This window comes from Eurosta solidaginis, chromosome 3 (assembly GCF_040869045.1).
Source record: "Eurosta solidaginis isolate ZX-2024a chromosome 3, ASM4086904v1, whole genome shotgun sequence".
Taxonomy (NCBI): Eukaryota; Metazoa; Arthropoda; class Insecta; order Diptera; family Tephritidae; genus Eurosta; species Eurosta solidaginis.
The window spans coordinates 23,733,896-23,755,535 of record NC_090321.1 but is presented as its reverse complement, the minus strand read 5'-3'; the positions used below and the strand labels follow the sequence as shown (position 1 = coordinate 23,755,535).

At 37.9% G+C, this 21,640-nt stretch overlaps 1 protein-coding gene and 1 long non-coding RNA gene across 2 annotated transcripts in view; one reads left to right on the top strand and one right to left on the bottom strand.

The window, feature by feature from the left end:
- LOC137243469 (uncharacterized) overlaps positions 1-21,640 on the bottom strand; it is a 54,943-nt gene that overhangs the window by 30,935 nt on the left and 2,368 nt on the right. The window lies entirely within an intron of this gene.
- On the top strand, positions 10,831-12,230 carry Ent2 (Equilibrative nucleoside transporter 2). Its single transcript, XM_067777396.1, has one exon. It carries the CDS (start codon positions 10,958-10,960, stop codon positions 12,188-12,190), a length of 1,233 nt encoding a protein of 410 aa, XP_067633497.1. The 5' UTR covers positions 10,831-10,957; the 3' UTR covers positions 12,191-12,230.

Here is a 21,640-nt window from a genome sequence, read left to right as displayed (position 1 = left end):
CCTTTCGCCTTATGAGTTAAATGAAAAACAGCGGCGACATCTATCACATTTCACATGTGCGAAAATTTCACGACATCTGCTTCTCAAGTCTCTCAATGATCCAGAGCATTCCCGTGAGAATTGAGTGTGAGCCGGAGCTGTAAAACTCACTGAAGGACGGCAAATGATTGAATTATTTATCTGGCTCAGGATTTTGCCACCGGATGATAGCTATTATGCCTACACATATGTACATACACGCAGCGGAGAAGCAACGCAAACAACATGCAGATATCTTATCTGAGATATGCAATTATAATTATGGAAGTGTCGCTCACAAACACACGCGCATATGAGAGCTATACACGTACATCTGTAGTTATAATTATAACAGATAACCAACTAGTAGATTCTAGAACAGAAGCGCCTAGAATACAACGAGGAAATCAAAGAGTGTAAAAGGCAGCATTAGTAGAGGCGCTACAATCAGTTTCGATTAAGCACGCTATCTGTCGGCCAATAGTAGAGTTATTTATTGTGAAGTACTTTAATAAAGGCCATTTCGCATTATTAAATATTGGAGTTATTTATTCAACAGTTTACTGATTCGAACTTAGCAGAAGGTTGCAAATAAGAGGATTTGCAGTAAATTCGTTACAATTGGTGTCAGAAGAGGAATTGTTGAATAAATTCCGAAGATTTTGAATACAACTTGGACGTGGCAAAGTTCAGTGAATTGAAGATCCAGCAACTGAAGGAGTTGGAGAGCCGTGGATTGAATACAAGCGACATTAAACTCGAACTTCAGGCACGACTACGCGAGGCAATGTAAGCAGAAGGAATTAACGTGGAAGAGTATGTCTTTCCTCTTGATGGCGAGGAGACAACAAAAATTGAAGAGAAAAATGAAACATCGCAGACAGTTACGAGCACATACTTGAACATGATATTGGCTGCAATATCTACACAAACATCGACAGTAACATCAATGTCGTCGCTAATGTCATCTCAACCGGAAGAACAGAAGACATATATGGAATCTCAACTAGAATCCCAGGAGAACCTATAACATCAAAGATGGAAACACAACTGAAAGAGCAAGAGGCACGCATAACAGTACAACTCGAAGCGCAAGAGGCGCGTATATCATCAGAACTCGAAGGTCGTATGGACGAGAAAATAACGCAGTTTGAGGAAAAAATCGAAGCCGAGGTGGATGCTTTGAGAGGTCGTATACAGAAGTTGCAATTAAATCGCCCAGCTGTTTCAGCAAGCAATACGAAAGTAAAAACTCCATCTTTTGGCGGCTCTGTTCCTTTCCAGGTGTTTAAGATTCAGTTTGAGAAGACCGCATCAGTGAACAACTGGAATACTGAAGATAAATTTGCTGCACTATTCGTGGCATTGAAAGGATCTGCTGCTTAAATCCTACAGACTATTCCCGAGGGAGAGTGGAACAACTACGAAACATTGATGAGCGCTCTAGAGAGGCGATACGGATGCGAACACAGGAAGCAGATACACCAAATAGAGTTGCAAAACCGCTACCAAAAAGCTAATGAGACTTTGCAGGAGTTTGCGTCAGATGTCGAAAGGCTTGCACATTTGGCGAATGCCGACGCACCCGTAGAATACACCGAAATGGTAAAAATTCAGAGCTTTATAAATGGCATACGGGACGTCGAAACGAAGCGAGCCACATACGCAAACCCAAAGCCAACATTTGCAGAACGGTATCAAACCAGCATACAAAGCTCATCGTGTGGAAGTGGAAAGACCAGATTGGGTAGACACAATTTTGGAAGCACTGAAGGGATCACAACAGAAAAATGCCGGAGTTCTTAAATGTTTCAAGTGCGGCAACCCAGGTCATATTGCACGACATTGCGGCACCGGTCCCAATAGCTCCAACAATGTGGGTCACCGTAAACGCAGAGCTGAAGGATATGAGCAAATCTCCAAGTCCACTCAATCGTTAAACTAAAGCGAGTCAGCCGCAAGGGGCGACAGCTGGCTACCTCAATTGAATGCGCCATAATCTCTATCTCACAAATTGGAAGAAGGTCAAACAATCTTACTGTCGGAGGACATGTGGATGGAAAGGAACGTTTACTGACTGTAGATACGGGTGCATCTCATTCCATCATTCGAGCGGATTTAGTCAACAAGAAAATAAGACCATTGCATGGAGCAAGATTGCGTACAGCCACTGGAGAAGACACCACGGTTCTAGGAGAAGTATCATGTGAAGTCGCAATTGGGAACGTCACGGTAGTACACAATTTTATAGTGGCAGAGATTGTTGATGAAATCATAATTGGAGTGGACTTCTTAATCGACCAAGGCATCAAGATCGACATGCAAAGCAAGACGATGAGATATAAGAACATGGATGTGCCACTTAATTTCAGCTACGAGAGAGGCTACAGCAGTAAACGAGTGCTGGTGGAAGAGAGTCAGCAAATACCACCAAAATCAGAAGCAGTCATCTGGGCAAAGGTTGATGGAGATTGTGGGACAAACAAATTGTGGGTTATCGAAGCAGCAAACAAATCAACACCGAACATACTTGTAGGAAAAATCCTGGCTATGACAAAATAAGGTGGACGTATTCCGGTAAGAGTACTCAATGAGTTCAAGTCACCACTCAAACTGACAAAAGGAGCTATATTGGGAAGATGCCAAGAGGCTAAAGTAGTTATTAACTGTGAACAGCTCCAGGAACACGTTTCAACTAGCAAGACTGATCTTTCAAATGACATCACGGCATGGACGGAGGGGCTAGATCAAGATTATCAGAGAAAGGCGAAGCAACTGCTCCTAAAGTACGCAAACATATTTGACCAGGATGGTTCCAAACCAGGCCGCACCAATGTTGTGAAACATCAAATTGACACTGGAGACGCGAGGCCGATACGTCAAGCTCCACGTGGTGTTCCACTGGCGAAGCGGGAAGTTGTGAGTCAAATTATACAAGAAATGAGCGACAGCGGCGTCATCGAACCATCAGCCAGTCCCTGGAGCTCACCGGTAGTGCTTGTAAAGAAGAAGGATGGAAAAATGAGGTTTTGCGTGGACTGCCGGAAGTTGAATGACGTCACGAAAAAGGATAGCTACCCATTGCCAAGAATTGACGACACTCTGGACTCGCTCTCTGGTACGAAATGGTTTTCCACACTGGACTTGAAAAGCGGCTACTGGAAAGTGGAGGTGAAGGAGGAAGACAAAGAGAAAACAGCCTTCAGCGTCGAGATGGTCTTTGGCAATTTACAGTAATGCTCTTTGGACTATGTAATGCACCAGCTACTTTCGAGAGACTCATGGATCAGGTATTGAAAGGACTACATTGGAAAACATGCTTGGTGTACCTGGGCGATATCATCGTATTGGGCAAGAACTTTGATGAACATCTTAAAAACTTAGAGGAAGTTTTCCAGAGAATAGCTGGCGCTGGTCTGAAGTTAAGTCCCAAAAAGTGTGCGCTGTTTAAAAAGGAAGTAAATTACTTGGGTCACAAGGTAACGACAGGGGGCATCTGCACTGCGAACGAAAAGATAGAGGCTGTAAAGGATTGGCCAAGACCACAGAACCTACATGAATTGAGAAGTTTCCTTGGGCTGTGCACATATTACCGCCGATTTGTACCAAATTTTTCCAGCGTAGCCCATAGCCTCCATGAGCTTACAAGAAAAAATAACGCTTTTGAATGGAAGAAGGAGCAAGAAGTGGCTTTCCAAACATTGAAGGAGCGGTTGTGCACTGCCCCAATGTTAGCATATCCGATTCCAGGATCAACATTTATTCTAGATACAGATGTGAGTGGATATGCTATAGGAGGCGTTTTATCACAACTAGTCCATGGACAGGAGAAGGTAGTTGCATATTACCGCCGTTCGATTGGAAAACCAGAGAGGAACGACTGCGTTACACGGAGAGAGCTTTTGGCATTGGTAGAGTGCATTAAACATTTTCACAAATACATCTACGGCCAGCGATTCCGTGTCAGGACAGATCACGCAGCGTTTAAATGGCTTCTGCAGTTCCGTAATCCGGAGGGAAAATTGGCACGGTGGATCGAGCGACTACAAAGCTATGACTTTTCCATTGAGCATCGAAAAGGTAGTACCCATGGAAATGCCGATGCAATGTCACGAAGACCATGTAGTTTGGAATGCAAGCACTGTTCAAAGTCCGAGGCTAAAGAAGACATTATAGATGTCCGGCTAATGACTATAACGTGTACGGATGAATGGGACAAGGAACAACTAAGAAAGTGTCAGCTAGAAGATACAGATCTGTCACATGTTATGCAAGGGCTCGAACGAAACGAAAGACCAAGCAGAGAGGAGATGTCAGCAGAGAGTCCCATTGCGAAGTTCTATTGGGCACAGTGAAACAGTTTAGAATTGATATCCGGTTGCTTGCATCGAGTATGGGAGAGTGAGGATGGTCAAAGAAAAAGGAAACTGATAGTTGTTCCCAGAAAGAGGATTCGAGATTCGGTTGCCGTCAGTCGGTCACTGAGTGTATTGCGAACTTCGAGGTTTGCAGCAGAGCTAAAGGGCCAAAAACCCGAAGTCATGGCCAGATGAAGCAATATAACTCAGGTGCGTCATTTGAAAGGATCGCTATGGGTGTCGCAGGTCCATTTCCTACTAGCAACTGCGGAAACAAATATGTACTGGTGGTTATGGATTATTTCAGCAAATGGCCACAGGTATACCAAATCCCAAATCAAGAAGCGGAAACTGTAGCAAAAGTGTTTATAAAAAAATGGGTTGCAAGGTATGGTTTACCAATGGAGTTACATTCTGACCAAGGCAGGAATTTCGAATCAGCTGTATTCCAGGAAATGTGTAAATCATTGGGCATTCGAAAAACATGGACAACTGCATTGCATCCTAAGTCCGATGGTATGGTGGAACGATTCAATAGAACATTGGAGGAGCACTTAAGGAAAGTAGTGGACAAGTTCCATAAAGAGTGGGATACCCGCATACCATTATTCTTGATGGCTTACCGATCAGCAGTGCTTGCCAGCTGATTTGAAGTTTTGGATAGATGCCGATGTGGAGAGAAATGTTAAGAAATCCACTGGTGATATGGAAGAAGAGCTGAGAGAAATACACGATCTGATAAGGCAACGAACAAAGATTATGAGTGACAAGATGAAAGCCAGATACGATAAAGTAATTAATTCGGAAGGTTTTCAGGAAGGAGATTTGATGCTGTTGTACAACCCACAACGAAAAAAAGGTTTGTCCCCGAAATTGCAGTGTAATTGGGAAGGCCCATACAAAGTTGTAAAACGGATCAACGATGTAGTGTACCGCATACAAACCAGCGGTAAACCACGAACCAAAATGAAAGTGGTCCATTTGGAAAGGCTGGCAGCGTTTAGATCGACTTAGGTGGAGGGCAGTGTAACGAATATTAGCAACACTAATGGTACTGTCATCTCTAAGCCGATGCTAAGCAGTGACGTGAATGCACATCAATAATGCAATCATTATGTCTACACATATGTACATACACGCAGCGGAGAAGCAACGCACAACCACACGCAGATATATTATCTGAGATATGCAATTATAATTATGGAAGTGTCGCTCACAAACACACGCGCATATGAGAGCTATACACGTGCATCTGTAGTTATAATTATAACAGATAACCAACTAGTAGATTCTAGAACAGAAGCGCCTAGAACATGCAACGAGGAAATCAAAGAGTATAAAAGGCAGCAATAGTAGAGGCGCTACAATCAGTTTCGATTAAGCACGCTATCTGTCGGGCAATAATATAGTTATTTATTGTGAAGTACTTTAATAAAGGCCATTTTGCATTATTAAATATTGGAGTTATTTATTCAACAGTTTAGTGATTGGAACTTAGCAGAAGGTTGCAAATAAGTGGATTTGCAGTAAATTCGTTACAGTATTTTTCTGCACTTATGGCATGAACTCGGGCTGAGGTGGGCTACTGCCAATGACAATTTGGGCGCATGATTCAATGTTTAAAGTAAATGGCGCATAGTCATAGTCAAAATAAAATAGCTTTTAAATTTAGTTTCAACTTTTTTGACAGATAGCTCATAGAAAATCATTTCAAAAGGCTGCAACTAAATCAAGGCCAAGGCGAATTCAGTACCAGGTCTTGTTATCCCTGCAGCTGATTGGTTCTTCTTGATTATTTTCCATGCAGCGTCTTGTTCTTTAATATGTCAGTCGATCAAGGCGAATTCATACCAGGTGGTGGCAAAGCGAATTCAACCAATTCGCCGTGCAGAAGAATGTCAAGTCAAACGAAAATTCTAATTGACTTCGATTAACTGACATATTAAAGAACAAGGATCTGAATGGAAAATAATGAAGAAGAAGCAAACAGCTGTTGGGATAACAACACCTGGTAATGAATTCGCCTTGAACTAAATTTAAATCCTATTTTATTTTGACTATGTCTATGCGCCAATATTTTTATGGAGAACGACAGATTGATCCACACTGGCGCCATCTGACATGAAAATGTAGCCAACTTCCAACTTTTGCTGCAAGCAAAGCATTAAAATATTTTGACATTTGCTTTGGCTAAGGGTGCTTTCACATTTTGGAAGTGAAATTATTTTTCCCACTTGTTGGTACCATCTATTTCTTTCGCTATATCTAAAATTTTTCATAATTAGTTATTATCGAAGAGAAAATACGTAATGTATGTCTGAATGTTTATGATGTATAAGACAGAGACGTAAATTTATAGAAAATAGCCAACGACGGACTGGAGGTAAGTAGTTCACCACACTACCTACTTGAAGATTAGCAAAAAACGCGGTGTTTTCGTTGAAATTTCACAAAAAAAAAACCAATTGAAAATGAATTTCATGCCACATTTCCCCAATGGTGAATAACCTACCCGCGATTTGATGCTTTATTGTTTCCCACTGTTCCTTCTGTTGGTGGTTCTCTTTATAGATCAGACGTCTAGATTATAGATCCAATACGCTCCGGTGGGAAGCATGGCGGAACTATACAAGGTGGCAGCATGGTGACATACCTACAAGCATAAATAAAAGTTCCATGTACTTTGTTTTTGTAAATTCGATGGACTAATGTCAAAATCGTGCTGCACCGGAAGTTGATGTATCAAATTAAATAAAAAAAAGTACAAATCAGTTGTCCCGTGCTGCCATCTTGCATAGTTCCGCCATGGGTGGGAAGCGTTATATGTATATAATTTCTGAAATTATAATTTTTCCGAAATGTCAACGAAAACATCGTGTTTTCTTAAGGATATTCAGGCAGGCGATCGCCAGTTTACTGTTCGTCGTAGGAGCTTCTTGAGCTTTTTCTATTAAGGCCCGGTTTTTCAGTACTAGTTCAACTCCGTTTGTCAGTTAAACTACGCTTAAACTTATTCTGCAGTTTTTCAGTATACTTTAACTGAAGTTTAAGCTTAGCTTAAGCGGCTGATCTAGCAGGCTTAAACTCTAGTTAACCTATCATTTATACTTTCGTTCGAAATGGCGTCGAATATACCCAACAAGCATTTGGGCTTTAGTACCATAAGAGCTCATGGTGATTCCAACCAGTGGCTCAACTCGAGAACCATAGCATACTCAGCAAAAGAGGGAATTTTTATAAAGAAAAAAATGCTATTACTAAAGTTAAAAAAATTTAATTAACAACTTCTCTAACTGGACTCAAATGTAAGATTCCGAACTACAGTATTTTCACGAAAATAAAATAAAATTATATAAAATTTAAAAAATAAATAAATGTGAGGCGCTCTAACCTCCGAAGAGATTTTAGGCCGAGCTTCTCTTCCAATTTGCATCGTGCTTCTTTTAATTTTTCCTACAATTTGGTGGGACGGGACCTACTTGTTTTTTTTCGACTCTGAATGGCATCTGTGAAGGCAGGTGTGTTTTCCATGGCAGAAATACAAGCGGAGTGCTTGCCAAACACTGCCGAAGGGCGATCTCGCTTAAAAAAAGTATCTACTAATTGAAAAACCTGCATGAACCCAGGATCTTCGGTGTGGTAGGCAGAGCACGCTACCATGACACCACGGTGGCCGCCTATATAATTTATTTTTAATAAATTACGCTTCATTACTGCTATCAACCTCGTGTATATTTCTCACAATAAACAGCTGTTGGTTTTAGTTGTAACACCTTGTAGATTTTTTTCAACTCCATCTCAACTCGATATGCAATGTAGGATATCAACGGGAGAAATGTATTGAATATTCATTTGAGAACTGTACATTTCCCAAAATCTCTCGAAATTATGATAATAATTGGAAAATATTAATGAAGTTGGAGATCAAACCGAAAACTTTTAATTTTACAAAATTTCTCAAAGGTTGGATATCAACACGAGAACTATCTGGTTTAAGAATAATTAAATAATGATGTTGGATATCACTTCCGTAACTAGATATATGATTTCGCTGGAGAATTTTTTTCAATGTTTGTTGGGTACAAAAATCCAGCTGTTGCCGTATCTACAAATTATCCATGATTCAATTACTAGAGGTTTTGTTCTACAATGATGACAGATCTTTGACACTCTCAAATTGAAAAATTTGGTGGGGTTGCTTTTACGAAGTAAGGAAAACGGGGAATAATTGAATGCTCTGAAAATTGTAGTAGAAAAGTATCTTTGGTAGTATATTAGTTTTTGGGGAAATAATTCATTTTCTACTAAATATTTCGTGAATTGATAAAGTTATGTTGGTTTGGTCATTCTTTCAGAAATTGTTTGAAGAATGCAGTACGTTAGAATTTTAATTAAAACTGCACTATCTCAAAATTTGTTTCAAAAACTCCCTATATAAGCATAAGTTCAATGCATTTTGTTATGAGAGGCGGCTAATGAAAAGCATTCTGAGATGAAGCGTTTTTCAATTTAACTCTAATATAGGGCGGTTTTGTGACAAATCCTGAATTGGGAAATTTTTGAAAAATATTTTGAGATAGCACGATTTTGAACAGGCAGCCGACATGGGGTGATACGCTACTCAGCAGCCGCAATGAACAGACAAAAGGAAAAATAAAAGAAAATGGCTTATTGTCTTAGAACTTTATATTCCTACTTTGACTTTGACCGAAGTGTAAAGCTTTTGTGCGGTCCTGCTACACAGCGAGTATTCGCCTTTTTATTTTGAAATTTCGGAAAGCTCTTTTCCGTTAAGTATTCATGGAAGCGTTCCGGATAAACCGTTAATTTAGAATTCCGTTATTTTTATACTACCTTATGAGATCCGAACATATCAAATAAGTATATACAAAATTTTCCAAATATAAGCCGATTCCCCAAATTCTTAAATGGAGACAAATGTTCCGAACATACGGAATTAATAAAACTGAAGGTCGACTTTTAATACGCACCTAAAAATAACGAGAGAAGTGTCAAAAGACGCGTATTGACCTCGATAACAATAATTCGAAGGCGAAAATAAAAAATTTAGCTCGTTCAAAAGATATTGAATAAAAACCGAAAAAAGACCCCGGGTTGCGTTGGCGGCCTATAGCCGAGCTTATAAAAAATTACCCTGGCCGGTCTACCAATGAGGTGGGATCAAAATTAAATGCGTGCAAAACTCCTTTGTACACAATATCTTTTTCAGTGCACAAAAACATTACAAAAATCACATGAAAATTGCCAACTTCAACTGCAAATATATCCGGACAGAGATACACTTTTTCTTTTCCGCCTTCGGATTATTGTTGTCGACGTCACCTCTCTCGATATTTTTGGACGCGTGTTAGCAGTACACTCCTATTCTACACTTTTACCTGAATAAGTTAAAAAATAAAATGTAAGGCGCGATAACCTCCGAAGAGATCTAAGGCCGAGCTTCTCTTCCAATTTGCGTCGTGCTCCTCTTGATTTTCCCTACAAATTGGCCGGACGGGACCTACATGTTTTATGCCTACTCCGAACGGCATCTGCAAGGTAGATGAGTTTTCACTGAGAGCTTTTAATGGCAGAAATACACCCGGAGCGCGTGCCAAACACTGCTGAGGGGCGACCCCGCTTAGAAAAATTTTCTTCTAATTGAAAAACCTTATTTCTAAAATTTTGATGTTGCTTTGCCCGGGGTGTGAACCCATGGAATATAGTGTGGTTTGCGGAGCTACCATCACACCACGGTGGCCGCCTAAATAAGTTATCATGCTCAATGAGTATATTTCGTTATGGCATCTCCATTACTTACTAATGGTATTTTTACGTGACTCGATTTAATAGTCGAGGTTTTGACGTTGAACGATGAATTTTGAATTGGTTTAGGTTTCGTATATTCATAGGTTTACGTAAGTGCTCGATTTCTTGGTGTCCTCACTTTTCATAAAATTACCTATGTTTAATGTTCAGCCACCCTAATAGATCGAGGCATAGTTAATAAATTCACTACAAAATAAAAAAAAGTTCTAAGGAATTAAGTACTTATCCGGTATTTGTAAACTGATTGCTTCCTATTTCTACTACTAATATTTTTCGAAAATTTGCAAAGAATCAACACAGTTAACGGATGTCAATTCGATTTAGGAGCAAAATGGCCGCAATTTTCAAAAAATTTGTCAGCCTTGTGATTGAATCATGCAAATTATCTAGATAATGAAGAAACCAATGTTGCCGCACAAAAACCATCATACCCCAAGGGCGGCCTTAAACTGAGACTGAAAAACTGCTCAGTAGTTTAACTGGAGTATAAATTTGACTAGAGTTTAAGCAAACTTAGTTTAAGCTTAGCTTAAACAACTATTGAAAACCGGGCCTAATTCGTTCTTCCAATGTTTAAACGATCTTGAAAATTTATCGAATTGGTAAACATCGATATATTTAATGGCACATTATTAATCAAAGAAATCTTCGATGTTGCATCTCCAACTTGAGGGCCTCGCCTCGCTACAGAAATTTTAATTTCAGTTATTATTATTTTTGTATAAGATCAAATATCGTCTTTTGTCACAAAAATGGAGCCATCGAAGGACAAATGGAATATTGTATTGCTAATCTTCGTTATTCATGGAATTGGTACGTTGATGCCATGGAATATGTTCATAACTGCAAAAGGCTATTTTGTTGAATACAAGCTTGGTGGAGGTGCCAATTCCACAATTACTACAGATTATGCAGCTAATTTTCTACAGTACCTGACTGTTTCATCGCAAATTCCGAATGTGTTATTCAATTGGTTGAATATATTCCTCGATTTGGGAGGCGATCTATCGAAACGGATGAGCATAAGCATACTGGTGGAATTGGTTTTATTTGTTGTGACTGTTATAATGGCCATGGTAGACACCGCTTCATGTCCTGGACTATTCTTTTGGGTAACAATGTTTACAGTGGTTATATTAAGTATAGCCGCAGCCTTTTATCAAAATACCATATACGGCATGGCTGCGACATTTCCATTTCGGTACACCGGTGCAGTCATATTGGGCAGCAATGTGTGCGGCCTTTTTGTCTCTATAGTAAATATTGCTAGTACTTATCTATTTTCATCAATGAGGACGGCGGCAATTTATTATTTCATAACTGCAATGATTATGCTACTTGTTTGTTTTGACACGTTTTATGCCTTGCCATTGAATAAATTCTTTATGTACAATCAACTATCACGAAAAACAGACGACAATGAAGGGAATAGGAAAAATTCGCATGTACCATATTGGAGTATTTTCAAGAAGGAATTCGTACAATTATATAATGTATATATAATCTTTTTTGTAACATTGGCAGTATTTCCTGCAGTGAATTCAGATGTTAAGGTCTCATCACCGAACTTCTTTATACAAGACGCTGGCATGTACGTTCAAATTACATGCTTTTTGACTTTTAATCTATTTGCAATGCTTGGAAGTTTGACTTCGTATTGGATTCAGTGGCCCGAACCAAAATATTTAGCGGTAGCCACTACATTGCGCCTAGTATTTATACCACTTCTACTATTCTGTAATTATGTGCCATTAAATGTGGAGCGAACTTTGCCAGTGTTTATAAATAATGATTGGATTTATTGGCTAATTGCTATTCTGATGGCCTATACGTCAGGATACTTTAGTGCTTTGTCAATGATGTACGCACCACAGACTGTGGAGGCAAAATATCAAGTAAAAGCTGGTATGTTTGCTGCAGCTATGCTTATGAGTGGAATATTCAGCGGCATTTTATTTTCATTCTTGACGCCACATCTTGTCTAATAATAAATGTATGGTATATTTTTTATCGAGATTTAACCATTTTGTATTTGTTTTATTATCGCTTTATTACATACATACATCATGCGTCTTTTGTACCAAGTATTTGTACTAAATTTTACCAAAATAATTTTAGAACATCTTTCATTACTATTTTGTTATTGGGTGTGTATTAGTTCATATGGAAAAACGTTAAGAAAAATTTATAATCCAAATTCCATCTTTCCCTAACGCTAAAACCATCGCCAACAATATCGGTAAATATAGTATCAGGTGCGCTGAAAAGTATGCAACATTTAGTACCACATGGTCACAAAGAAAAATAGCCTAACCCCTATGCTCTACCCCAAATTGTATTTGTATTTGATAGGTTAACTAGAGTTTAACCCTGCCATATGGGAAGCTTAAGTTCATCTTAAACTTCAATTAAAATAGATTGAAAAACTGCAAAATAATTTTAAGCGTAGATTAACTAACAAACTGCATTGAACTGGTACTGAAAACCCGGGCTTTAGGCGTTATGAAATTCCTTGCGTTCCAATGAAGCGTGATCCAGAAAAGCCAGGTCAGATAATAAGTTTTTCATACATATGCGAGCTACACTGGCGCAATCTGACATAAACAAATAGCCAATTTCCAACTTTTGTTGAGAGCAAAGCATAAAAAGAATTCGATATTTTTCACAGTTTAAAACTGCAATTTAACAAATGAATAAATAGGACATACAATATGTTAGAAAGTATTTTTCTGTACAGTGAGAATGTTTATAAAAGCAAACCGCGAATTTTCTATGTGAATGGGCAAGGCAAATATCTTTAAGTCAAGGCACGGGCAAAGTCTTCTATACTCATGGTGTAATCTTATCGCTTATCATGGTGTAATCAGAAGAATTAATGGCTCAGGTGTCAACATATATGTATGTAATTTTTGTGATTGTAGCAGCAGAAGTGCAACAAGAAAAAATTTAAGAGCCTCATTCTCTATTACGAAACGAAAATTCGTGTCGCCTCAGAGACGAATCGTTAGTGTATTTGCACTATGTTAAACGATGGCAACATATCATTTGACTATTGATTTCGCCTTCCTGTTTGAAATAAAGTAGTAAACGTAAAGGCCGAACGAAAAAGATAAAGAATACCATTGCTAGAGGAAATAATTTGGAGGCGAATCGTTCGTCTGAGCTATCGTTCGCAATACAGAATGAAGCCCTAAATTTATGTACATTCGAATATTGAACACAAAAAATAACATTAAAACAGCAATATTAAAGAAATTATATATCAATATATGGGCACTCTGATGTTTGTGCCTGTAGTAACAATATAGTAGGTTTGATTACATAAGTATATGGGTGTAATATTATTTATTTTGATTATACTCAAAACGATAAAGTGCTGCAAAAACACGGTAAATTTTGTATACCTTTCATGAAAATGAAATGGTATATTAGTTTCGTCACGAAACCCAAAATTGTAAGTCCTTAAAGGAAAATAGATAGACCCACCATTAAGTATACCGAAATAATCAGGATGAAGAGCTGAGTTGATTTAGCCATGTCCGTCTGTCTGTTTGTATGCAAACTAGTCCCTCAATTTTTGAGATATCTTGATAAAATTTGGTGAGCGGGTGTATTTGGGTGTCCGATTAGACATTTGTCGGAACCGGCCGGATCGGACCACTATAGCATGTATCCTCCATACAACCGATTTTTCAGAAAAAGAGGATTTTTGTCATATCTTCCTCAATTTAACAGATTGAAGCTTCAAACTTCACCATATACTTTCGTATATTGCACATATTGTTGTCTGAAAAAATTAATGAGATCGGTCGTATATATAGTATATATCCCCCACAACCGATTGTTCAGATAAGAAACTTTTCGTAATTACTGCCCTATTTTAAGAGCTAGAGGCTTCAAATTTCAACGAATACTTACGTATATAGCATATATTGTTGTCTAAAAAATCATAAAGATCAGTTGTATATATAGTATATATCTCATACAACCGATTGTTCAGATAAGAAACTTTTCTCAATTTCTACCCCATTTTAACAGCTATAAGCTTCAAATTTCACCGATTGCTTACATATATAGTATATATTGTTGTGTCAGAAAATCATAGAGATCGGTGATATATTGGCGGCCACCGTGGTGTGATGGTAGCGTGCTCCGCCTATCACACCGTATGCCCTGGGTTCAACTCCCGGGCAAAGCAATATCAAAATTTTAGAAATAAGATTTTTCAATTAGAAGAAAATTTTTCTAAGCGGGGTCGCCCCTCGGCAGTGTCTGGCAAGCGCTCCGATTGTATTTCTGCCATGAAAAGCTCTCAGTGAAAACTCATCTGCCTTGCAGATGCCGTTCGGAGTCGGCATAAAACATGTAGGTCCCGTCCGGCCAATTTGTAGGGAAAAATCAAGAGGAGCACGACGCAAATTGGAAGAGAAGCTCGGCCTTAGATCTCTTCGGAGGTTATCGCGCCTTACATTTATTTTTTTTTTTTTATATAGTATATATATATATTTTTTTGCGATTTCGGCCCCATTTTAACTGCTAGAACTTCAAATTTCACCAAACGCTTACGTGTATAGCATATATTGATGTCTGAAAAAATCATTGAGATCGGTGGTATACATAGTATATATCTCATACAACCGATTGTTCAGATAAGAAACTGCGCGATTTCTGCCCAATTTTAACAGCTAGAAGCTTCAAGTTTCACCAAATGCTTACGTATATAGCATATATTGTTGTCTGAAAAAATCATAGAGATCGGTGGTATATATATTATATACTTCATATAAACTGTCATTTTTTCCCCTTTTTTACGGCTAGAAGCTTCAAAATTCATCAAATAGTTACGTTTACGTCACATATTGTTGAAATACGTGATTCGTGGTCATAGTTTTTACACGCAGACCACAAAAAACCTGAAACTTTGCATCCTCCCACAAAGTGCCTACCTATTTTTATACTCAGTTGAGCATAGCTCACAGAGTATATTAACTTTGATTGGATAACGGTTGGTTGTACAGGTATAAAGGAATCGAGATAGATATAGACTTCCATATATCAAAATCATCAGGATCGAAAAAAAATTCGATTGAGCCATGTCCGTCCGTCCGTCCGTCCGTTAACACGATAACTTGAGTAAATTTTGAGGTATCTTGATGAAATTTGGTATGTAGGTTCCTGAGCACTCATCTCAGTTCGCTATTTAAAATGAACGATATCGGACCATAACCACGCCCACTTTTTCGATGTCGAAAATTTCGAAAAACCGAAAAAGTGCGATAATTCATTACCAAAGACGGATAAAACGATGAAACTTGGTAGGTAAGTTGAACTTATGACGCAGAATAGAAAATGAGTAAAATTTTGGACAATGGGCGTGGCACCGCCCACTTTTAAACGAAGGTAATTTAAAAGTTTTGCAAGCTGTAATTTGGCATTCGTTGAAGATATCATGATGAAATTTTACATTCAGACCAATTCTAAATATTCTCGCGGAATTTTGTTCTCGCGGATTTTTTTATTCCCGCGGAAAAATTCCTCCTTTTTCTGTTCTCCTAGGGAGAACAATAATTGGGGAATAGGAATTTCGAATTTTCGAAGTCAGCTGTTTTGTCAATTGAAATTTCGTTGCACATTTCTTATTTTGTTTAAAAAATTGAAATGTTTAATTATTGTTGCAAATTTATTGGAAATTAAGAAATAAAATATAAACATTGCACAGTATTTATTGCATTTCATGTGGTATTCACTGAAATGAGTAATGAATTGGTGCCAAAGCAACATCAACAGAGGAACATAAGAAGAAGACGGCCGCATAACACAAATCTGCCGGAGTTTCCTGCTTTCATTCAGCAAAGCAATTTTCTGGCGGCCAAGTTGAGTTGAAGTCGTCCTTCATCATATGCCAAAATCTATTTAAGCCTTATTAAAAAATCCTTGCGCAATTTCTGGATGGCTGCATCAAATTTGTATACCAAGAGCTCTACCGTTGCTTATGTTATACTTTTCAACTTAAAATAAAGAATATTGTGGTTGTAGTTGTTGTTGTATTAGAAGTGAGAATCTTGTGGTAGAATATAAATACATCTTTTAGCACAAATTTGTACAAATAAGTGTTCTTTCTTAAAATAACCAATTTCCTTTAACTATTTTGATGCATTCCCTTTAATTGAACAAGTGAAAATACTCCTAAGAAAGGGCAGAGAAATCTCCCTCTCACTCACATTCATAATACATACCTACTTTTCTCCCATAACCGGTTTCCGCTTTTTCGAACATTGTTCAGAATAGGAGGAAAGGGAGAAGTGAAAAAACTCACAAGGAATTTTTATTTAGAATACGAGGAATGTGAGAAGGGCTGTATATGTATGCTGAATAAAAATTTAGCAAAATCGGAGAACGACCACGCCCTCTTTAAAAAATTTTTTTTTTTTTTAAGTCAAATTTTAACAAAAAATGTAATATCTTTACAGTATATAAGTAAATTATGTCAACATTCAACTCCAGTAATGATATGGTGTAACAAAATACAAACAAAAGAAAATTTCAAAATGGGCGTGGCTCCGCCCTCTTTCATTTAATTCGTCTAGAATACTTTTAATGCCATAAGTCGAACAAAATAACCAATATAAAATAAACCAATCCTTGTAAAATTTGGTAGGGGCATAGATTGTGTGACGATAACTGTTCTCTGTAAAAATGGGCGAAATCGGTTGAAGCCACGCCCAGTTTTTATACACAGTCGACCGCCTGTCCTTACGTTTGGCCGTTAACATTATAAGCTGAGCAAAAATCGATATATCTTTACTAAACTTAGTTCACATACTTATCTCAACTCACTTTATCTTGGTATGAAAAATGGCCAAAATCGGACTATGACCACGCCCAGTTTTTCGTTATCGAAAATTACGAAAAATGAAAAAAATGCCATAATTCTATACCAAATATGAAAAAATTGATGAAACATGGTAATTGGATTGGTTTTTTGACGCAAAATATAACTATAGAAAAAAACTTTGTAAAATGGGTGTGACACCTACCATATTAAGTAGAAGAAAATGAAAAAGTTCTGCAGGGCGAAATAAAAAACCCTTGAAATCTTGGCAGGAATACTGTTCGTGGTATTACATATATAAATAAATTAGCGGTACCCGACAGATGATATTCTGGGTCACCCTGGTCCACATTATGGTCGATATCTCGAAAACGCCTACATATATACAACTAAGGGCCACTCCCTTTTAACACCCTCACTAATACCTTTAATTTGATACACATATCGTACAAACATATTCTAGAGTCACCCCTGGTCCACCTTTATGGCTATATCTCGAAAAGGCGACCACCTATAGAACTAAGGCCCACTCCCTTTTAAAAAGACTCACTAACACCTTTCATTTGATACCCATATCGTACAAACAAAGTCTAGAGTCACCCCTGGTCCACCTTTATAGCGAAAATGTGTGCACCTATAGAACTAAGGCCCACTCCCTTTTAAATACTCATTAACACCTTTCGTTTGATACCCATATTGTACAAACGCATTCTAGAGTCACCCCTGGTCCACCTTTATGGCGATATCTCGAAAAGGCGTCCACCTATGGAACTAAGAATCACTCCCTTTTAAAATACTCATTAACACCTTTCATTTGATACCCATATCGTACAAACAAATTCTAGAGTCAACCCTGATCCACCTTTATATCGATATCCCTAAATGGGGTCCACCTATAGAACTATGGCCCACTCCCTCATAAAATACTCTTTAATGTCTTTCATTTGATACACATGTCATACAAACACATTCCAATGTTACCTTCGGTTCATTTTCCTACATGGTTATTTTCCCTTATGTTTTGACCATAGCTCTCAACTGAGTATGTAATGTTCGGTTACACCCGAACTTAACCTTCCTTACTTGTTTATTTTATATTTATCTTAAAAATCGTTTAGGTATGTAGATCTGTTCACTATATATTTCTTATCTTATACATCCGATTATTTGGAGATTACGAACGGGATAAGATTAACAGCCCCATTCATGAAAGGTATGTAGTCTTCGGCACAGCCGAAGACAGTCCCGTCCTTACTTGTTTATGTTGCGTTTGATTTGCAAACCCACCCAAACCAAACCAACCCAAACCTCCCCGAAGAATGTGATGCTGTCATAAAATGTTACACTGCAGGAGCATACCAAGAGCTTTTTAAATAACGTATCCGAAAACCGAAATCTAATATTTTTCCATTCACAAAAAGCCTAAAAACTACAGCGGATAGCACTAAAACTGGGGGTGGGATCCAGAAAGATTTTTCGCAAAACCCTTTTTTGAATTAGCAAGCTAAATCACTTCCGGGCAGAAATGTTGTGCTCAAGGGTACAGCAAAATCATCGAAAGTTCAACAATAACATGGAAATTCGATTCGAATTTTTTAAGAATCGATTTTTTGGAAGTATTTTCATAACTTATTGAAAATAAAAAGGAATAAGAAATTTAATTGACGAAATTTCATAAAAATGTATACCTCTGTTTTCGTGTTTGCTGCTGCTACAAATTATATTGAAGCCTTTTTTTGCATATATGTATCCTTTATAGCTATGACAACATAATTAAATAAATAAATGAAAGGCGCGATAACCTCCGAAGAGATTTAAGGCCGAGCTTCTCTTCCAATTTGCGTCGTGCTCCTTTTAATTTTTCCTACAAATTGGTGGGACGGGACCTACTTGTTTTATGCAGACTCCGAACGGCATCTGCAAGGCAGATGAGTTTTCACTGAGAGCTTTTCATTGCAGAAATATACTCGGAGTGCTTGCCAAACACTGCCGAGGGGCGACCACGCTACCATCACACCACGGCGGCCGTTATATAAATACTGTTAATTATTAATCAAATAATTTATTTTGTAGATTCATAGTCCTTATTAGTTTTGGTTCCATATATACAAAGAACACCATGAACCTGACGCACTAATGCTATAAATTGAGTAAAAATGCAATTCCTTTTCTTATTGTACTTTTTAAAGAATCTAAAATATATTGCAGACGTTTTTACAAATCACTTGATCCTGGATAATTTTTAAGAATTTTTCCTCATTTTGAAGAAGTTTGTATTTTTGTATTTTTGTATTTATTAGGCAATTCATCCCAGCACAACAATTTGGCAAAAATTATTTTATAGTGCTAGTCGGTAAAAGGCCTAAAATAGGAACAATTTAAACTTGAAACTTAAAGCTAATGACTATGGCTAAGAAAAGGTTACAATAAATAATATATTTAATAAATAGTAAATAAATAAAATAAACGAATGATAGAATACATTTGCTTAGAAGAAATTAGTATTTTAATTGTCTAGGTTATTATAGAAACTTGTTAATTCTTTATTGAAGAGCAGAGCATTGCTTATAAGCCTAAGTCTAGAAGGGAGCGAGTTCCAAAGACGTATGGAAGTAATGAAGAACTGGCGATCAGATATTAGCATACGATGTCTGAAGTGGGTAAGGAGAACAAATCTAGACGACTGGAGAAAATTTAGGCTCCGATACAGATAGTCAGGTTCCTTCATATATATTAATTTATGTAGCTAGTGAGCGTTTTAAGTTTAATAAAGTTATCGAAAGAAATGTTTAGTAACCTGTAAGCATGATGAGAGACGTGGTCAAGTCTTTTCAACCCATAGACGTATCTAGCAATGTTGTTATAAACAAAATTAAGTTTCCTATTACATACATAGTCACAATTAGAGCAAATCTCACAACCATAAAGGAGCGTAGGTATTAAGTATGCTTTTGCTATTAGTAGACGAATATGTAACGGAGTAAAATATTGTGTAAGCCAGAGCGTACGAAGCATCCCATACACTTTTCCCACTGTGCGGGAGATGTGATCTTTCCATGTCAAGGTTTTGTTAAAAACTACACCTAGATTTTTTGCCGTGTCAACGTATTCTATAATAGTGTTGTCTAAAATTAAATTTTCCATTCAACTTTTATCTAGTGGCCTTCTATGAATGACTATATATTTCGACTTCTTAGGGTTAAGACATAAGCCGTTCATAGAAGCCCACGTACCAATTTGACACAAACCGTAATTTAAGTTATTAATACATGAACTGGTACGATCACTAGGACAGCACATATACAATTGTACGTCGTCAGCATAAATGTGAATATTACAATACTTGAGAACACCAGGCAGATCGTTTATATACAAAATAAATAACAGGGGACCAAGGATTGAGACTTGTGGGACTCCTCTTAAAACACTGACGAAGTCAGACTTTCTGCTACCAACACTTACTGCCTGAGTTCGGTCGGCCAAATACGATCTGATTAGGGCTGTTGCACAGTTGGAGAAATTAAATAGGTTGTCCAGCTTCTTGCAGAGAACGGTGTGGTCGACCGAGTCAAACGCTTTTGAATGCTCGAGAATAGTCAGGAAAGCAGTAAAATTTTTGTCAACTTGTTCTCGAATATCCTCTATCACCGATAGGAGCGCCGTTTTACAGCTACGATTTGACCTGAATCCAGACTGGGAATATGTGAGAAGGTTATTATCCTGCACATAAGTATTTATCTGGCAGTGCAAAATTCGTTCGACGACCTTGGAAAGGAAAGGCAGAATAGCTATAGGTCTATACTCCTTGTTTTGCTTGGGGATTGGGATTACCTTAGCAACTTTCCAACATTTGGGAAATACACAGGACATCAGCACAGAGTTAACCAAGTAGGTTAAGTGAGGAAGGATTTTAGGAAGAATTATTTTTAAAAATTTCGGACATATACCATCGAACCCCATAGCATTAGACTTTACTGAAAGTATGGCTTGAACGACATCACAATCATCGACACTAGCAAACTCAAGAGGAACAAAATCAACATTAGTGCGAATACAATAATTGTCAGCACATATATTGTCAGTTGAGATTGGCAGATTTACAAAATTTATATTTATCTCGTTAATGTCTACATCAGGGAGGACAGAAATATCGCATTTGGATTTTCCAATACCAATATGTTTAATCGACTTCCAGGTTTCCTTCGAACTCAAAGCAGCACTAAACTTGTTATTATAAAATGTCTGCTTAGCTGACCTAATGGCTTTGTTTGCAGCGATCCTAGCTGCTTTGAAGCAGTTGTGACCTTCCGGGGTTTTGTATCTTTTCCATCGTGAGTAAGCAAGGTTACGCTGGTGAATTAAGTGTTTTAGATTGGCACTAAACCAAGGGGTATTATTGTGTGTAGCAGCCTTGAGTTTCACTGGCACATGGTTGTCGAAAAGCCTAATAATATGGTTCTGTAGGAATGATGCCTGATCATCGACCGATGTCAGCGTACGAATCAAGCTCCATTCGACCGACTCCACCGCTGTTTTGGTCATGCGAATGAGGAAGAATTTCTTAAGTGCCATTTCATTCCCATTTTTCTTCAATCGGGAGAAG